Source organism: Synchiropus splendidus, chromosome 13, assembly GCF_027744825.2.
Source record: "Synchiropus splendidus isolate RoL2022-P1 chromosome 13, RoL_Sspl_1.0, whole genome shotgun sequence".
Taxonomy (NCBI): domain Eukaryota; kingdom Metazoa; phylum Chordata; class Actinopteri; order Syngnathiformes; family Callionymidae; genus Synchiropus; species Synchiropus splendidus.
This window is the reverse complement of record NC_071346.1, coordinates 13469835-13484435: the sequence shown is the minus strand read 5'-3', so window position 1 is coordinate 13484435 and position 14601 is coordinate 13469835. Positions and strand designations below refer to the sequence as shown.

At 42.1% G+C, this 14601-nt stretch overlaps 2 protein-coding genes across 5 annotated transcripts; both read left to right on the top strand.

Moving 5' to 3' along the window:
* Positions 1–55: 55 nt before the first annotated feature.
* LOC128769885 (uncharacterized) lies at positions 56–7486 on the top strand. Of its 4 annotated transcripts, none has more exons than XM_053883942.1 (2): positions 56–3073; positions 3169–7486. In XM_053883942.1, the coding sequence occupies exons 1-2, from the start codon at positions 2035–2037 to the stop codon at positions 3180–3182; spliced, it is 1053 nt and encodes a 350-aa protein (XP_053739917.1). In that variant the 5' UTR covers positions 56–2034; the 3' UTR covers positions 3183–7486. The 4 variants fall into 3 exon arrangements, 3 of the variants coding, with proteins under 3 accessions (XP_053739914.1, XP_053739917.1, XP_053739916.1); XM_053883939.1 differs by having other exon boundaries at positions 56–223; positions 410–7486; XM_053883941.1 differs by having other exon boundaries at positions 56–3337; positions 5433–7486.
* A 260-nt stretch (positions 7487–7746) lies between these two features.
* On the top strand, positions 7747–13353 carry LOC128769489 (uncharacterized). Its single transcript, XM_053883250.1, has 6 exons — positions 7747–8170; positions 9011–9187; positions 9263–9514; positions 11023–11115; positions 11256–11273; positions 12820–13353. The coding sequence occupies exons 1-6, from the start codon at positions 8098–8100 to the stop codon at positions 12900–12902; spliced, it is 696 nt and encodes a 231-aa protein (XP_053739225.1). The 5' UTR covers positions 7747–8097; the 3' UTR covers positions 12903–13353.
* Positions 13354–14601: the final 1248 nt, after the last annotated feature.

Here is a 14601-nt window from a genome sequence, read left to right as displayed (position 1 = left end):
GTACAAGCTTTGAAGCAGCGATATTAATATAATGTGAAAATTGTAACAGATTTAATGTTAGATAAATGGTGTTCTGAGTTCGATGTTTGTTGTTTCGGTGAGAATTATTATTTTAATTTGAAAGGCTATCCCGGAAGTATTCTAATCATCCACACTATGAGCTTGACGCAAGTTACCGGAGTTAAGCAATTTAATTTTGGCGTTTGACTGAGTAGGGCACAAGGTTTGTATATGTTTCCTCTGTGACTTGATATATTTTGTCTTTACTTTATTGAGACGGACAGCATGTGGGGAATATTTTTGTTTTAGTGCGTTTGGCTTTCGACTTGACAAGCATAGCGAACTTTGCTAACGGTATGGGTCTCAGTAAATACGTGTCAAATATTTTCCGTTTATCCGTTTGTTTCAGCTCTTATGGTGATTCACCTTCAATGTTCGACGGCAATTAAAGCAGAGGTGAACATCAGTTGGAGAGACGGCTCATCTTTTTATTTCAGTCAAAGACGCCACAGTAAGAGCTTACCCGCATCTCCGACGTGCATGAACGAGAGGATTTGATGCTTCCCTGTGAAAATTCACGACATACCCATCTAAATGGAAACTTCTGATGACATAGCAATGGACATACAAAACGGGGATCTTGATGAAAACGGTGAAATTCGTCGATCCTGTCGTCCGAAGATTCCCACGGAAAGGATGCGTGAATATCAAGAGGAGGAAACTCAAAAAAGGGAAAGAAGGCTAATTCAGCTGTATGAAAAATGGAAGATGGAGGCAAGATCAGCTCGGAAGCAATTGAAGTCAGACTTGGATGAAAGTGAAATAGTGTCACTCATTGACAACCTGGAGAAATGTAAGGAAGATGTTGATAACATCTATATTAAGATAAGGAAATATATTTCTCCAAGCAATGAAACGAGACGGCGTGTTGATGCATGTGAAGCCGTCACAAGGGACATTATGAAGATAGCTCAGGAACGACTTGTTGGCCTAGACGGAGATTACGATCCAGAAACTGTGAAGCACCGCCTTCATGAGCTTTCAAAGTGTGATTACGCTCACTCAATTTATGGTTCAACAGTGTCACCCTCCAGTCTACACTCAAGCAGTTCAAGTCAAAGTTCCATTCTAGCAGCCAAAAGAACAGAAGCTGCAGCAGAACTTGCAGCCAAGGAAGCTGAGTATGAAGGGAAATTAAAGGAGGAAATGCAAAGACAAAGAATACAACGTTTGGAAGAACAACAGAAAAGAGAACTGCTAAATCAGAAAGGCGAGTTAGACAGACTTAAAGCAGAGGCTGACATAAGAGCTGCAAGAGCAAGATTGGAAGTGTACAATCAAGAAGTCAACGTACACTCCTATGATTACGAAACTAAAATGTATGAGGGAGTGTTTCCTGAACGTCCTGTACAATCAACACCAGGCCAGCACCACTCTAAAGCTCCGCCAGCTTCACCTCCTCCGCCCGCAGATGTGTCATTTCTGGCTCAAACACTACAAGACAGCATCGCCCTGAACCGGCTACCAATGCCTGAACCTACCGTTTTCTCTGGCGACCCGATACAGTTCAATGAATGGAAGGCCTCATTCGTATCTCTCATTGACAGGAAGAATATTTCATCAGCCGAAAAACTTCACTATCTGAGAAGATACGTCAGTGGTGAAGCTCGAAAAACACTGGAAGGCATTTTCTACAGAGATGATGATGATGCATATAAGGATGCCTGGCTTCGTCTCAACCACAGGTACGGTCAGCCCTTTACTATTCAAAGAGCAATCAGAGAAAAACTGAAAAACTGGCCAAAACTCCAGCCCAAAGATGCAGGAGGATTCAGAGCATTAGCAGACTTTCTCCAAACATGTCTGGAAGCCATTCCTCATGTCAAGGGTTTAAACATATGAAATGATTGTGAGGAGAATCAAAAATTAGTCAAGAAACTACCAGATTGGGCCGCATCACGCTGGAACCGACATGTCACTCAGGTGATCAATGAAAGGCAGGAATTTCCAGAATTCAAGGAATTTGTCTCATTCATGCATATGGAAGCTGAGATTGCGTGTAATCCCATAACTTCCTTTCACGCACTGAATTCAAGTGAGACGCATGCAGACAAACTCCCATCAAAAGAGAGAAGAAACAGGTCCAATGTTCTCCATACACAGACCTCCACGGAAACTCATCCACCTTCAAAAACAAATGCAAACCCTCTGTGCATGTTCTGTCTCAGTATTAGCCATCGTCTACACCGATGTCCAAACTTCAGACGCACCTCACTAGATGAAAGGCAAGAATTTGTGAAAGACAAACGTCTCTGTTTTGGTTGTCTAAAACCTGGACACAGTGCGAAGGAGTGCCACCACAAACATATCTGCGACAACTGTAAAGGAAGACATCCAACTCAGCTCCATGATGACAACTTCTGCAAAGGGAAACCAAAGCTTGTGTCACCCCAACCAGACATGGAAACGGCAACAACACAGTCTCTGCACACAAGAACTGAAGACTCATCGATCCACACATCCATGATTGTTCCAGTTTGGATCTCTTTAAGCCACAATCCAGTTACAGAGAAGCTAGTTGCCAGCACTTGCCACAGAGTTGCTGTCAAGGAACTTCCCCCGGTGACACCACTAGATGTTATTAAGGTTCTGGAGTCTGATTTCAAGGACACAGACAAGAGTGAAAATTCGTTCTCTCAAGATGACATTCTCTTTCTCAATATAATGAGGGAAAACATCAGCAAAAATGATCAAGGACATTATGAAATGCCGCTACCATTTAAGGAAAGACCACATCTCCCGAACAACAGACAACTTGCAGTCGTGCGACTAGGCCACCTGAAAAAGAAATTACTGAGGGATGAAATGTACAAAGAACATTATGTGAAGTTCATGAGTGAAGTCATTGACAGAGGTGATGCAGAAGAAGTGCACCAAGGTGGAAAGGAAGGAGAAAGGTGGTACATTCCACACCATGGAGTTTATCACACCAAAAAACCAAGTAAGCTCCGTGTGGTCTTCGACTGTTCTGCAAGATACCAAGGAACAAGCCTCAATGAACATCTTCTTCGAGGTCCTGATCTCATGAACAGTCTGATTGGCATTCTTCTGAGATTCAGACAACACCATATTGCCGTGATGAGTGATGTTGAAAAGATGTTTCATCAGTTTCATGTGCCTGAACCTGACAGAGACTACCTACGTTTCCTTTGGTGGAAAAATGGAGATCTTACAGCAGAGCCTTCCGAATACAGAATGAAGGTCCATCTCTTTGGTGCAGCATCATCGCCTGGATGTGCCAACTACGGACTCAAACATCTGGCAAAAGAGAACCAAGGTCAGTTTCCTCTTGGATCACAGTATATCATGAAAGACTTTTATGTTGACGATGGTGTTACAAGTGTGGCAGATGCGAGCCAAGCTGTTCAGCTTGCACAGGAGGCAACACAACTGTGTGCTTTAGGTGGTCTAAGACTCCATAAATTTGTGTCCAACAGCAAGCTTGTTCTTGAAAGTTTACCACAGTCTGAATGTGCCATTCACTTACAAGATCTTGATTTGAATCTCAATGAGCCCAAAACAGAACGAGCTCTGGGGATACATTGGCACCCTGAGTCTGACACTTTGAGATTTCAAAACTACCTGAAAGGACAACCTGAATCACGGCGTGGGATACTGTCCACAGTTGCCTCAATTTACGACCCACTTGGTCTAATCGCTCCAGTCTTGCTTGTTGGAAAAAGAGTGCTTCAGGAGACTTGTAAACGTGGAATTAGCTGGGATGAACCACTTGTCAGCCCACTACAAGCTACGTGGGAACAATGGAAAGGTAAGCTGAATAGACTGAATTCAATCTCAGTTGCTCGTTGTTTCATTCCCTCTGACTTTGGACACACAGTAAAAAGAGAGCTACATCACTTTTCTGATGCTAGCACATATGGGTATGGCCAATGCTCATACCTACGACTGTTAAATGATGCAGGAGATGTCCACTGTACTCTGATTATGGCCAAGTCCAGAGTTGCGCCAATCAAAGTTGTAACGGTCCCCAGACTAGAACTGAGTGCAGCAGTTGTTTCAGTTTCAATCAGTCACATATTGAAGGAAGAACTTGATCTTGAGGGAGCGGAGGAGTACTTTTGGACGGATTCCAAAGTCGTCTTGGGTTAGATCAACAATGAGGCTCGACGTTTTCATACATTTGTCTCAAACAGAGTACAGAAAATACGCCTCATGACCACCCCGCAGCAATAGCGATACATATCGTCAGAAGAAAACCCTGCTGACCTTGCCTCCCGGGGCTCCACTCATTACTTCAGGCTGGTTTTCAGGACCACAGTTTCTATGGCAAAGGGAGCTACCTCCGGAAATAGAGTTCATACCTGATGTACAAATTGGAGACCCTGAAGTGAAAGGTGTACAACCTCTCAATGTACAGTGTACTGAGCAAACAAATCTGTTGGAGAAACTCTCAAAGTTCTCCTCTTGGAGCAAGGTCACTCAAGCAATCGCTCGTCTAATCCGCCGTGCCAAGGGTGACACATCAACGGACCTCAGCACTGTTCAGGAGAGAGAGGAAGCAAAATGTTTAATCATCCAGCGTCTACAAGCGCAAGAATATTCACAAGAGATCAAAACACTGAAAAGAGGAAATCTACTGTCACCACAGAGTCAACTTTACAAGTTTGATGCCTTTCTTGATCAGGACGGAATACTCAAGGTGGGAGGACGACTTAGAAATTCATCTCTCCCAACATTTCAAAAGCATCCAACTTTGCTTCCAAAGAATCACTACATCACCAAGCTGATCATTGCTCATTATCACTCGACGATCAAGCATCAAGGAAAAGGCATGACAATGAACGAGATCAGAGCCAACGGGTATTGGATTCCAGGTCTTAACGGAACGTCGCCTCACTAATTCATCACTGCGTCACATGTCGAAAGCTAAGAGGAAGCACAGAAGAGCAGAGAATGGCTGATTTACCATCTGAACGTTTGGATCCTTCACCACCATTCACATACTGTGGAATGGACTGCTTCGGTCCATTTCTCACAAAACAAGGACGAAAGACAAACAAGAGATATGGACTCTTATTTACTTGCCTGTATTCTCGTGCAATCCATATTGAGATGTTGGTGGACATGTCATCTGATGCATTCATCAACGCCCTTCGATGTTTTATTGCTCTGAGAGGAACTGTGCGTCAGATAAGGTGTGATCATGGCAGTAATTTTGTCGGCGCAAAGCATGAACTCACTCAAGCTCTAAAGGAACTTGACTGCAACAGACTGGCTACCTATTTAGCGGATAGACAGTGTGACTTTAAAATGAATGCTCCCCATGCCAGTCACGCAGGAGGTGTATGGGAGCGACAAATCCGAACAGTCAGAAATGTTCTCAGTGCTACACTTTCGCTCTCATCTGACAGATTAGACGATAGTTCACTGCGGACCTTCTTCTACGAAGCTATGTTCATTGTGAACAGTCGCCCCCTCACAGTTGAAAACCTCAGTGATCCAAACAGCCTTGAACCGCTAACGCCTAATCATCTAATCACCATGAAATCATCTGTGGCTTTACCTCCACCTGGCAAGTTCATCAAAGAGGACACGTATGCTCGAAAGCGATGGCGTCGCGTTCAGTTTCTCTCGAACAGTTTTGGAGTCGATGGAAGGGGGAATATTTGAGCAACATCTCGACACGTCAACGTTGGTACAAAATAAGAAGGAATCTTCGTGTAGGAGACATTGTCCTGGAGAAGTCACTGGACCATCCACGAAGTGAATGGAAATTGTCAAAGGTGGTTCAGACAGTGACGGACAAGGACGGACTCGTAAGAAGAGTGAAGATACAAGTTGCTGATCAGAAGATTGGGCCAGCTGGACAACGTTTTGGCAAGATATCAGTTGTGGAACGACCAGTTCATAAGTTGATCCTTCTGGTGGAGACTGCATAATTGACAATGTTATTTAGAGACATATCCTTAATAAGTGATGTTTAACGGATATTAATGACATCATCTAAAGTGGACTGAAAGCATTTAAGTAAATCATTCGTTTATTTATGTGAATCAGTTACACTCATGATTGGTGGGAGTGTAACAGATTTAATGTTAGATAAATGGTGTTCTGAGTTCGATGTTTGTTGTTTCGGTGAGAATTATTATTTTAATTTGAAAGGCTATCCCGGAAGTATTCTAATCATCCACACTATGAGCTTGACGCAAGTTACCGGAGTTAAGCAATTTAATTTTGGCGTTTGACTGAGTAGGGCACAAGGTTTGTATATGTTTCCTCTGTGACTTGATATATTTTGTCTTTACTTTATTGAGACGGACAGCATGTGGGGAATATTTTGTTTTAGTGCGTTTGGCTTTCGACTTGACAAGCATAGCGAACTTTGCTAACGGTATGGGTCTCAGTAAATACGTGTCAAATATTTTCCGTTTATCCGTTTGTTTCAGCTCTTATGGTGATTCACCTTCAATGTTCGACGGCAATTAAAGCAGAGGTGAACATCAGTTGGAGAGACGGCTCATCTTTTTATTTCAGTCAAAGACGCCACAAAAATACGCTTAAAATGTGCCAACTATGTTAATTTGTTAGTAATAATACGCTTAATGTATGATGTGCTTTTGATTTAAAAGAAGCAGGATGTATGTTGTTGTTATTTTTCCTGTAAAATGATTGAAATCTACATCATACATGTAGGGAGCAACTCAGTGAAAAACAGCAACCAATCAATCATAACTACTGGAATTTGTTTATTGGCAGTATGTATTTCATCTGCCTATACTTGATATCTGTACAATCCAAAGTATAACACAATGCAATACTTATTTCTGTGAACAACTGACATCGTCCAGAAGTCATATCTTCACTGATAAAATGTTCCTGTAACAAGATACTAGGGTTTTATTTGTACATGATGTCTTGTAGGTAAGAATGCTGTGAACAAACTTGATCTACATGTAATTGAATACCACAATTTAACAAACCAGTAAAGCTGACGGGAGGCAGAGGACGTGAAGCTCTTGTCCATGCTGAGGAATTCATGGCCAATCCATCCACTGAGAGTCCATAATCAGTGAGCAGCTCCTCCAGTTAGAAAGGAATTTCATGATCTTATTTAACATTGTGTGTGTGAGTATCTGGTTTATCCTACTAAAGTGTCCACCAACTTTGTCATGAGCCTCCTCGTGTTGTACCATTTGGTTATTCCTTACCATCGCACCAGCACTTGGCTATGGGTTTTTCCATATGTGTGACTTTAACTCAGCCTTGTTGTTACTCATCACACTTCTGTTGTTTACATTAGCAGACCTCGTCTGGTCAGCTAGCTTCTCTTTGAATGTCTTTAAAACATCTTGAAAACAAAAAACGAAAAACGAATAGCTCACAAATCAAGACCAACAGGTGAAACCTGCTGCTAATAAATAAAGATTAGAGACATTTTGTTAAAGAGTAACCCATCAGGAGGTGAAATCAGTATATATATATATATATACATATATATATATATATATATTATAACTTGGCTCCGTTATAGATTGACTGACACTTTTCCTAGTTGCGTTGAGGGCAAGAACTCTCAGAAGCTCATGAAATACATGTTTATAGTCCAAAAGAAACTGAGTATAGCCAACCGTCAAGCTAGTAGAAGGAAAATACAGTATATACACACACAAATATTGTAAGTAATAATCGAAGAAAACTCGGAGGCAGTGAAGACACAGAGCAGCTCTTCTAAAATTATTTTTACGAGCTATACTTGCTATTGGAAATAAAACCGGCCGTCTGTTGCCATGGTGACCGGCCTGTCCCAAAAAGGAAGAAGGTTCATGGAGAGGACTCACGCCCATTCCACGTGACAATCCAATCAGCCAATGAGAGTGCATCATCCTCAGCTCTGCAAAATCGAAAGAGCGTCGCGAGGACGGAGCAGTCTTTGCAGCTGACTCCTGGCTGCGGATGTATTAACGCGTTCTCTCTCTAAACGGCTTACAGAAAATCTGGTAGCTTTCAACTGGGGAAAGTTTTTGTCTGTTCTGGGCGCTTGAAACTCTTCGTGGTCCGAGGCGATCAACTGAAGCGATGGGGATGACTTTTTATGGGCTGGTCGTTCTCATGTTGTGCCGCATGTCGCAAGCCTTGTCTGTGCCTGTAGGTAAGAAGTGCATTATTGAAACGTCCATTTAAAACCCTACATCCCCCTAAAGATGACCTGAAAAGGCAGCTATTTGGCTTGTCGCTGTGGGCCGTGAACTTCCTGTCTCGAGCGCAGCAGGTGGGATTTAACTGGCGCCTTCTATTTCCTCCTCATTGTGTTTGTTTGGATTGTGACTCGGTCTCTTTAAAGACTCGGTCCACCTCACCCTCTGCACGTCTCTCTCCTGTAAACATTTACAAATACAACTGGTCTTGGCTTATTGATTATGGAAAGCCTGCCGTCTTAACATTTGCCCTCCCGTTCGACACGCACATCTGATCGTATTGGAAGATTTCATTGTAAAGAATTAGCTCAAGAGAAACCATCCAATCGAGTCAGGCTTGTTTAGGGAACTAAAAAATGGCAATACTAATAGTTTTTGCATCCATATTTAACAATCAATAACTTTCCACCTTAGGCTATGTGAGACTAATTACATAGCAAATTGTCAATATTTGCTTTCAACTATAAGTATGAATAAAATTTAACATGAATGTCTTGGTGCCCCATAATGCACTACAGCAGTTCGTTCATTCAGTTATTCATACAACAGTTAACATTATGCGCTCAAAGATTTATCGTTAAAATTAAAGTCACTTGGATCAGAGATAGATTTACTGAAATTTGAGGATTCTACAAATACAGTTGACTCAAACATAATAGCACAATAGCTGCATGAACTTCAGAGCCACCAAACTCTATATAATGAATTGTTTGTTAATTCATGTTCTGGAGGTAGAAAGGTTGGTCTCTTTTCTTACGTGACACATTGGTTAGCTCACTTCTTTCACCGTTTAGACGCTGTCAAAGTCCAATACGAGCAGCGAGTGGCAGTCGGTGCTCATGAGGTCACGGAGCTAGTCCTCCTGAACGGAGTGTACTTGACCAACCGGGAAGCCAAGGCCGTTCTGCAGTGGATGTCAGCTGATTTCCATCCTCTCCTCCATCTGAGCTCCAGCAACTCCTCCCTGCTGAGTATGAAAAGCATCGTTCATGAAGTCACCGCTCATAGCGGCTCCTCTGGCTGATGTTTTGTGTGTTCCATTTCAGAGAATCACACAGTGGTGCGGTCTCGAGAATGCATACTGGAGGGGAGCCAGCTGCAATGGGTGGACCGCGTCTCCGTTGGCCGGCAGATCTACCTCACCCAGGATCGCAATGACGCCTGGGTGCCGTACGTGCCGCAAGCAGTGCCCCTTAAAACACTGTGGGAACAGGTGATGGTGCACCCAGAAGAGGAGAGGCTTGAGGTGGGCTGTGTCACACTGATGAGAGAGCTGAGTCTCTCACAAGAACATTCAGGTTGGTTTCGAGCTGCAGCTTCATTTTCATTTGTTTGCGAACACAGCAATCTGCTCAAACTGAGTATTTGTTTTCGCATTAGTAGATTTTGTTAGCTCACTTTCCCTGTTTGGAATCTGCCTTGAAGGAAAATACTTTTTAGCCTAATGTTTGTCATCCTCGTGGGGAGACAAAGTTGGAGAGGCTAGATTGAGAGGGTTTGGACGTGTACAGAGGAGAGAGAGCCAGTACATTGGTAGGAAGATGTTGAGGTTGGAACTGCCAGGCAGAAGGTGGAGAGGAAGGCCAAAGAGGAGATTGATGGAGGTGGTGAAGGAGGACATGAGGTTTGTAGGTTTGAGAGAAGAGGAAGCAGAGGACAGGGCGAGATGGAGGTAGATGAAGCACTGTGGCCACCCCTGAAGGGAGAAGCCGAAGAAGTTTGTCATCCTCGTGGGACTATATTAAATTAGGGAAAAAAGTTTAGCACCAGGAGGCTTCTTTTAAAAGCAGCAAAAGTTTCAATCAGATCAACCGGACTAGTAATAGTCAAGGAAAACGTTTAATGGAAAGGTGTTAATGGACAGGAGTAGAACCAATCCAGTGTGATGGGTGACAAAGAGTTAGCATTATGCTGATGAGGATGTGTTTATGGGTCCCCGCCCACTGGGGATAGGCAGTCAGATGTTGATGCCACGCTGTACAGGTGTGAAGGACCTGTCCATGCCGAGATCAGTGGCTAAATCTGCCTAGGGAGGGTGTTTAGGACAGCATTGTATGAGGATGAAAGATAGTGTCTCAGTCCTCCACCTCTGTTTAGAGAGGGGTTTTCCACAAAAATGGCCTCTTTTAATCCTCTTTCAAACCACCATGTGTTGGGCCATTCATTTGTGGAGAGGTTGTTTAGTTTCTCCAATGTAAAGGTCTGGACACTCTTGACTGCACTGGACTGCATAAACCACATGACTCCTTTTGTGGTGTGGCGTTTTGTCCTTGGGATGGACAAGTTTCTGTCTTAAGGTGTTGCCTGGTTTGAACTGAACCCGCACTTCATGTTTGCTAAAGATTCTTCGGAGTTTCTCAGAAGGAATAACAATGCCGTTACAACGCTGGACATTGTTTTCTTTGTCCCTTTTGATGTTTTGGTAAAGGCACATTTTTGAAGGGCACTCTTTATGTGGTTCTGTCTCTACCCCTAGGTGAGCTGGGGATGTTTTGCACTCGATATCTCAATGTTCTGATCACTCAGTGGCTGGTGCGTATTGGTTGGTGTGTGTTGGTCTTGTACACTTCCTGTCATTGTTAACCGCACAGTCCAGGAAAAGCTAGTCAGTTGTTTTCCACATCACAATTTGACGACGTCCTGGATAACTGAGCACTCGCACAAACATTCTTTGATAAGGCCTGCTTCTGGTCTGTCTCTATGTTCCTGTGTTCTCCTCATGTCAAGTCGTGTGAGACAGTTTTTGTCGTCCGTGTCCACAGTAACACAGCCTTCTTCTATATCTGCCGTGATTTTCTGATTTCAGTGACAAATGTGCCCCAGTTGCTGATTCCACTGCTGGCATTTCTGGCTTTTATCGGGCTGGTGGCGATAAGTCTCCTCCTCTCCAAAACCCACGGTGAGTAAAGAACAAGTGAGTTTAGAATGACTAGCGTTAGAGCAGCGCTGTTTCATTGTAGTCTCACATGACTGGTCCAAGTCTCATGCCACTCCAGAAATGTAAAGAATGGTCATGTGTTTTATCTTTCTCCCCCTTAGGTTTGAGGCACCCAGGAGGTAAGAAACTTTTGACTCTTGCTTACAAAGGATGGCGCGCTGTGATTGGATGGGTGAACATTAACTGAGACACGATGGCCACAAAACTACAACACATCTTGTCAGTCAGGTGTTTTTTATACCATCTGATGGCCGGCACAACTGAAGTTGCCAAGTCAGCATTGATACACAAATGTGACTCAGTGAGTCGAGGAGTAGCTGTGTCTTTGGTTACCATACAATGCTGTGGGAACAGTCGGATATCCAGCAGGGTTTTCAGTTTGTGTATAAAAGTGTCTGGCTCATTGAAGAATTTAGAACCACTAGAGTGCATTGCCAACAGCCCAAGAAATGTGCTAAATATTTGTACTAATCGGAAATAGATGATAACTAATCTCTAGAGTGACCTTTATATAGTGAGGTGTTATCAGCGAGGGGTGGGTGATATGGGCCTAAAAATATCCTTATATACTTTATAAAAATTTTTTCTATTAAATGTGGCTTTTACTGAAGAGTTATTCTTCACATACTTTGCACTGCTTTTCTAGCCAGGACAGTTCTCTATCTGTCTGTTTGGTACCAGCACTGTGCCACCATTTATGCCGAGCCTGAAGCTGTGTGCTTGTCCTTACATGCTGTCCCTATTGGCTTTTTAAAGCCAAGACAGTATAAAAACTCGAATTAGTTGGTGATGTTACTGCAAACAATATATAATTTATAAATTTTTATTTACTAGAGTTTGCTCCAATTATTTATGTTTTATATTTGTTTTTATTTTTTAATTTGGGGAAGGCATTAAAGCGTCTTTCTCCAGGTGTTAGGTCGGAAGGTGTAGAAGAGGAAAGTTAGAGATCCTTCCCTGACATTCCTACCAGTGATGTGTAGATGAGGTTTTACAACACAGTACTGAAGGCCTGGTGAGGTTTCATGTAACACTGTCTTCAGAGGCCACCAGATGGCACTGTCTCACATCATTTCTAAACCAAGAGCGCCATCTAGTGGCCTCTGAAAAGTAGGACACTGTTTCGCCAACCCTGCAATACAGTTTCATGATACTTCATCTACCCATCACTAGTTCCAACCAGCGTGATGCGCTGGGGGAGATCAAGTGTAGCCGCTTTTATGATGAGAATGGTGTCCTGGGCTGAAGAGCTGAGCTAGAAGCTGAAGAACGCTTTTGAACGGGTATTTTCCGCTTGGTGGATACAAGGTCACGGGAACAAGTGGACACGTGAAGAGGTGTGCAGAATGAAGTTGAAGTTGGAGAGTAATAGGTGGTTAGTTTTAGTCACTTGTAACGTGGATTTTCTTCTCTTAGTGAGTTGACTGTTTTATGTGGCGTGTTGGCCTGTTGCGTAACCCTCACAATGACATGTGGGAAGGGGTCAGGTGGTGGGGAGCTTGTTTCCCGCGTCAAACTGTGGCGCTGTGGAGGGGGTTAATATTGAAAGCCACCTGACTGACTCACCAACTTGTTATTTCAGGTTGAGGTCAAAGTGTAGATGAAGAAATGCGCGATGAAATAAAAGTGGAGCGATGTGGTCTGACAGTGTGTTTTTTATTGCAGGAGTCATTGGCTCAGTCATACATTACCCAAAAGACATTGCAGAGGTGCCTCAGGAGATGAAAGGCGGTTACAGAACCCTGTGAGTGGAAGGTGCTCCCTCTACTCGGACCTGCTGTGTGGATGAGGATTCTGCTTTATGCACTTTATCGACGTTGGATTAGCTTCTCTGTATGAATTTTAAAAACACAATGCATTTCTTTTTATGACATGTAATGTCAACAAAGTTTGGTCTTCAGTGTGGAAAGAAAAGAATGCTTCGCTTTGCATTGGAGCTTGGGCTCCACTGGGCTGAAATCAGAAAGCTTTATGTCATGGTTTCAGGCTGTCCAGTGGCCAGTCAGATAATCCGAACAACATCATGTTCTTCTGCGTGTTTCAGTTACACCACTTATCAGCCACAAACACTGGATTATTGTAATGAATGTTTTCCTGGTGACTCCGGAAGGGCGTTGTGTTGTAAATGCTGCCAAAGTATTTTGCCTTTTCACTGGCTTGTTATTTAACAAACGCTTAAATAAAGATTTCTTATTATTGTTTGTTATCCTTGTTTTCAAATATCTTCAACCCTCTCTCTAATAAAATGATTGGTGTAAAAATAAATATCCCATTGCATTTTCCCGTCCAAAATGTTCCTTGACAGAACCAGCCTGTTAAATGTAAACATAAACATCATTTGTGCACCTTGAAGCCACCACTGTGTGGTGATGAACTTTACTTACTCTCTAAAAGTAAACTACCTTTCATTTGAATAGTATTTGTTTAGAATATTAACCTAATTTATTACGACACCACAATTATTTCGTTTGTGTGACTGTAAACACACATGCTGACTTCGTTCTGATGCTAAGTAATTGTTTTATGACCTAAGCAAAGATGCAAAATCACTCATCTGTAAATATTTCAAAGTCCAACCTGCTTATCCGGTTCAGTGTTGTTTTGAAAGACGTTTTTTTTTTTATTGTGTACGGACATTACACTGCTGATATAGCGCAGTTTGAATTTTAAGATGGACGAGTAGGGCACACACACAAACTCGGTACACAGGAACATATATACTAAGCATAAATGATCAGTAGGTACGTACACAGAATAAAAAAAGTATCACTGAAAAGTAGTGATGTGCGGATCGATCCTGAAATATCGATACCGGATCTTGACTCTCGAAAATCGAGTCTCAAACCAAAGTATCGATACTTTCGATACTTAAGTATTTTGAGGTATTGTATATTCTTAACAGGAACATGAAGAAAAGTAACTAAACTATTGAGATCCTGTCTAGACACGCGGTTGGTGGGAACTACTTTTCTTCCTCCCATTATGTATAGGCAGGCAGGCAGGCTACATCCAGGTAATGTACAGTAATAAATAATAATAATATAATAATATAATAATAATGAAGTAATAGTATGTGTATCGCTGAAATAATCCCACCCATCCTAACTTTAGCCTCGATTAATTCATGTAAAGATTCCATGGTAGTTCACCATTTAAAGTAGGTCTTTTAAATTATACAGTCCAATGACAGTAAAACAGCCTTGGTGAAAAATGTACAACAAAAGATGTATAAAACAGAAGTTTAGCTACCAAATATAGTGTTATTTTCAATCAAACTTAAACTATTTTATATATATATATATATATATATATATATATATATATATATATATATATATATATATATATATATATATATATATATATATATATATATATATATCACCCTGAATATGACTCAGTATCGGATCGAAAAGGAAATCAGTAGAGTCGAACATCACTACTGAA

What these genes read in the sequence shown, in the direction of transcription:
- LOC128769885 (XM_053883939.1), top strand. Translation starts at nt 2,035, where the DNA reads ATGCATATGGAAGCTGAGATTGCGTGTAATCCCATAACTTCCTTTCAC.
- LOC128769489 (XM_053883250.1), top strand. Translation starts at nt 8,098, where the DNA reads ATGGGGATGACTTTTTATGGGCTGGTCGTTCTCATGTTGTGCCGCATG. An exon ending in AGCCTTGTCTGTGCCTGTAG is followed by an intron (nt 8,171 to 9,010) that starts GTAAGAAGTGCA and finishes TTCACCGTTTAG; the next exon opens with ACGCTGTCAAAGTCCAATAC. An exon ending in TCTCTCACAAGAACATTCAG is followed by an intron (nt 9,515 to 11,022) that starts GTTGGTTTCGAG and finishes TTCTGATTTCAG; the next exon opens with TGACAAATGTGCCCCAGTTG.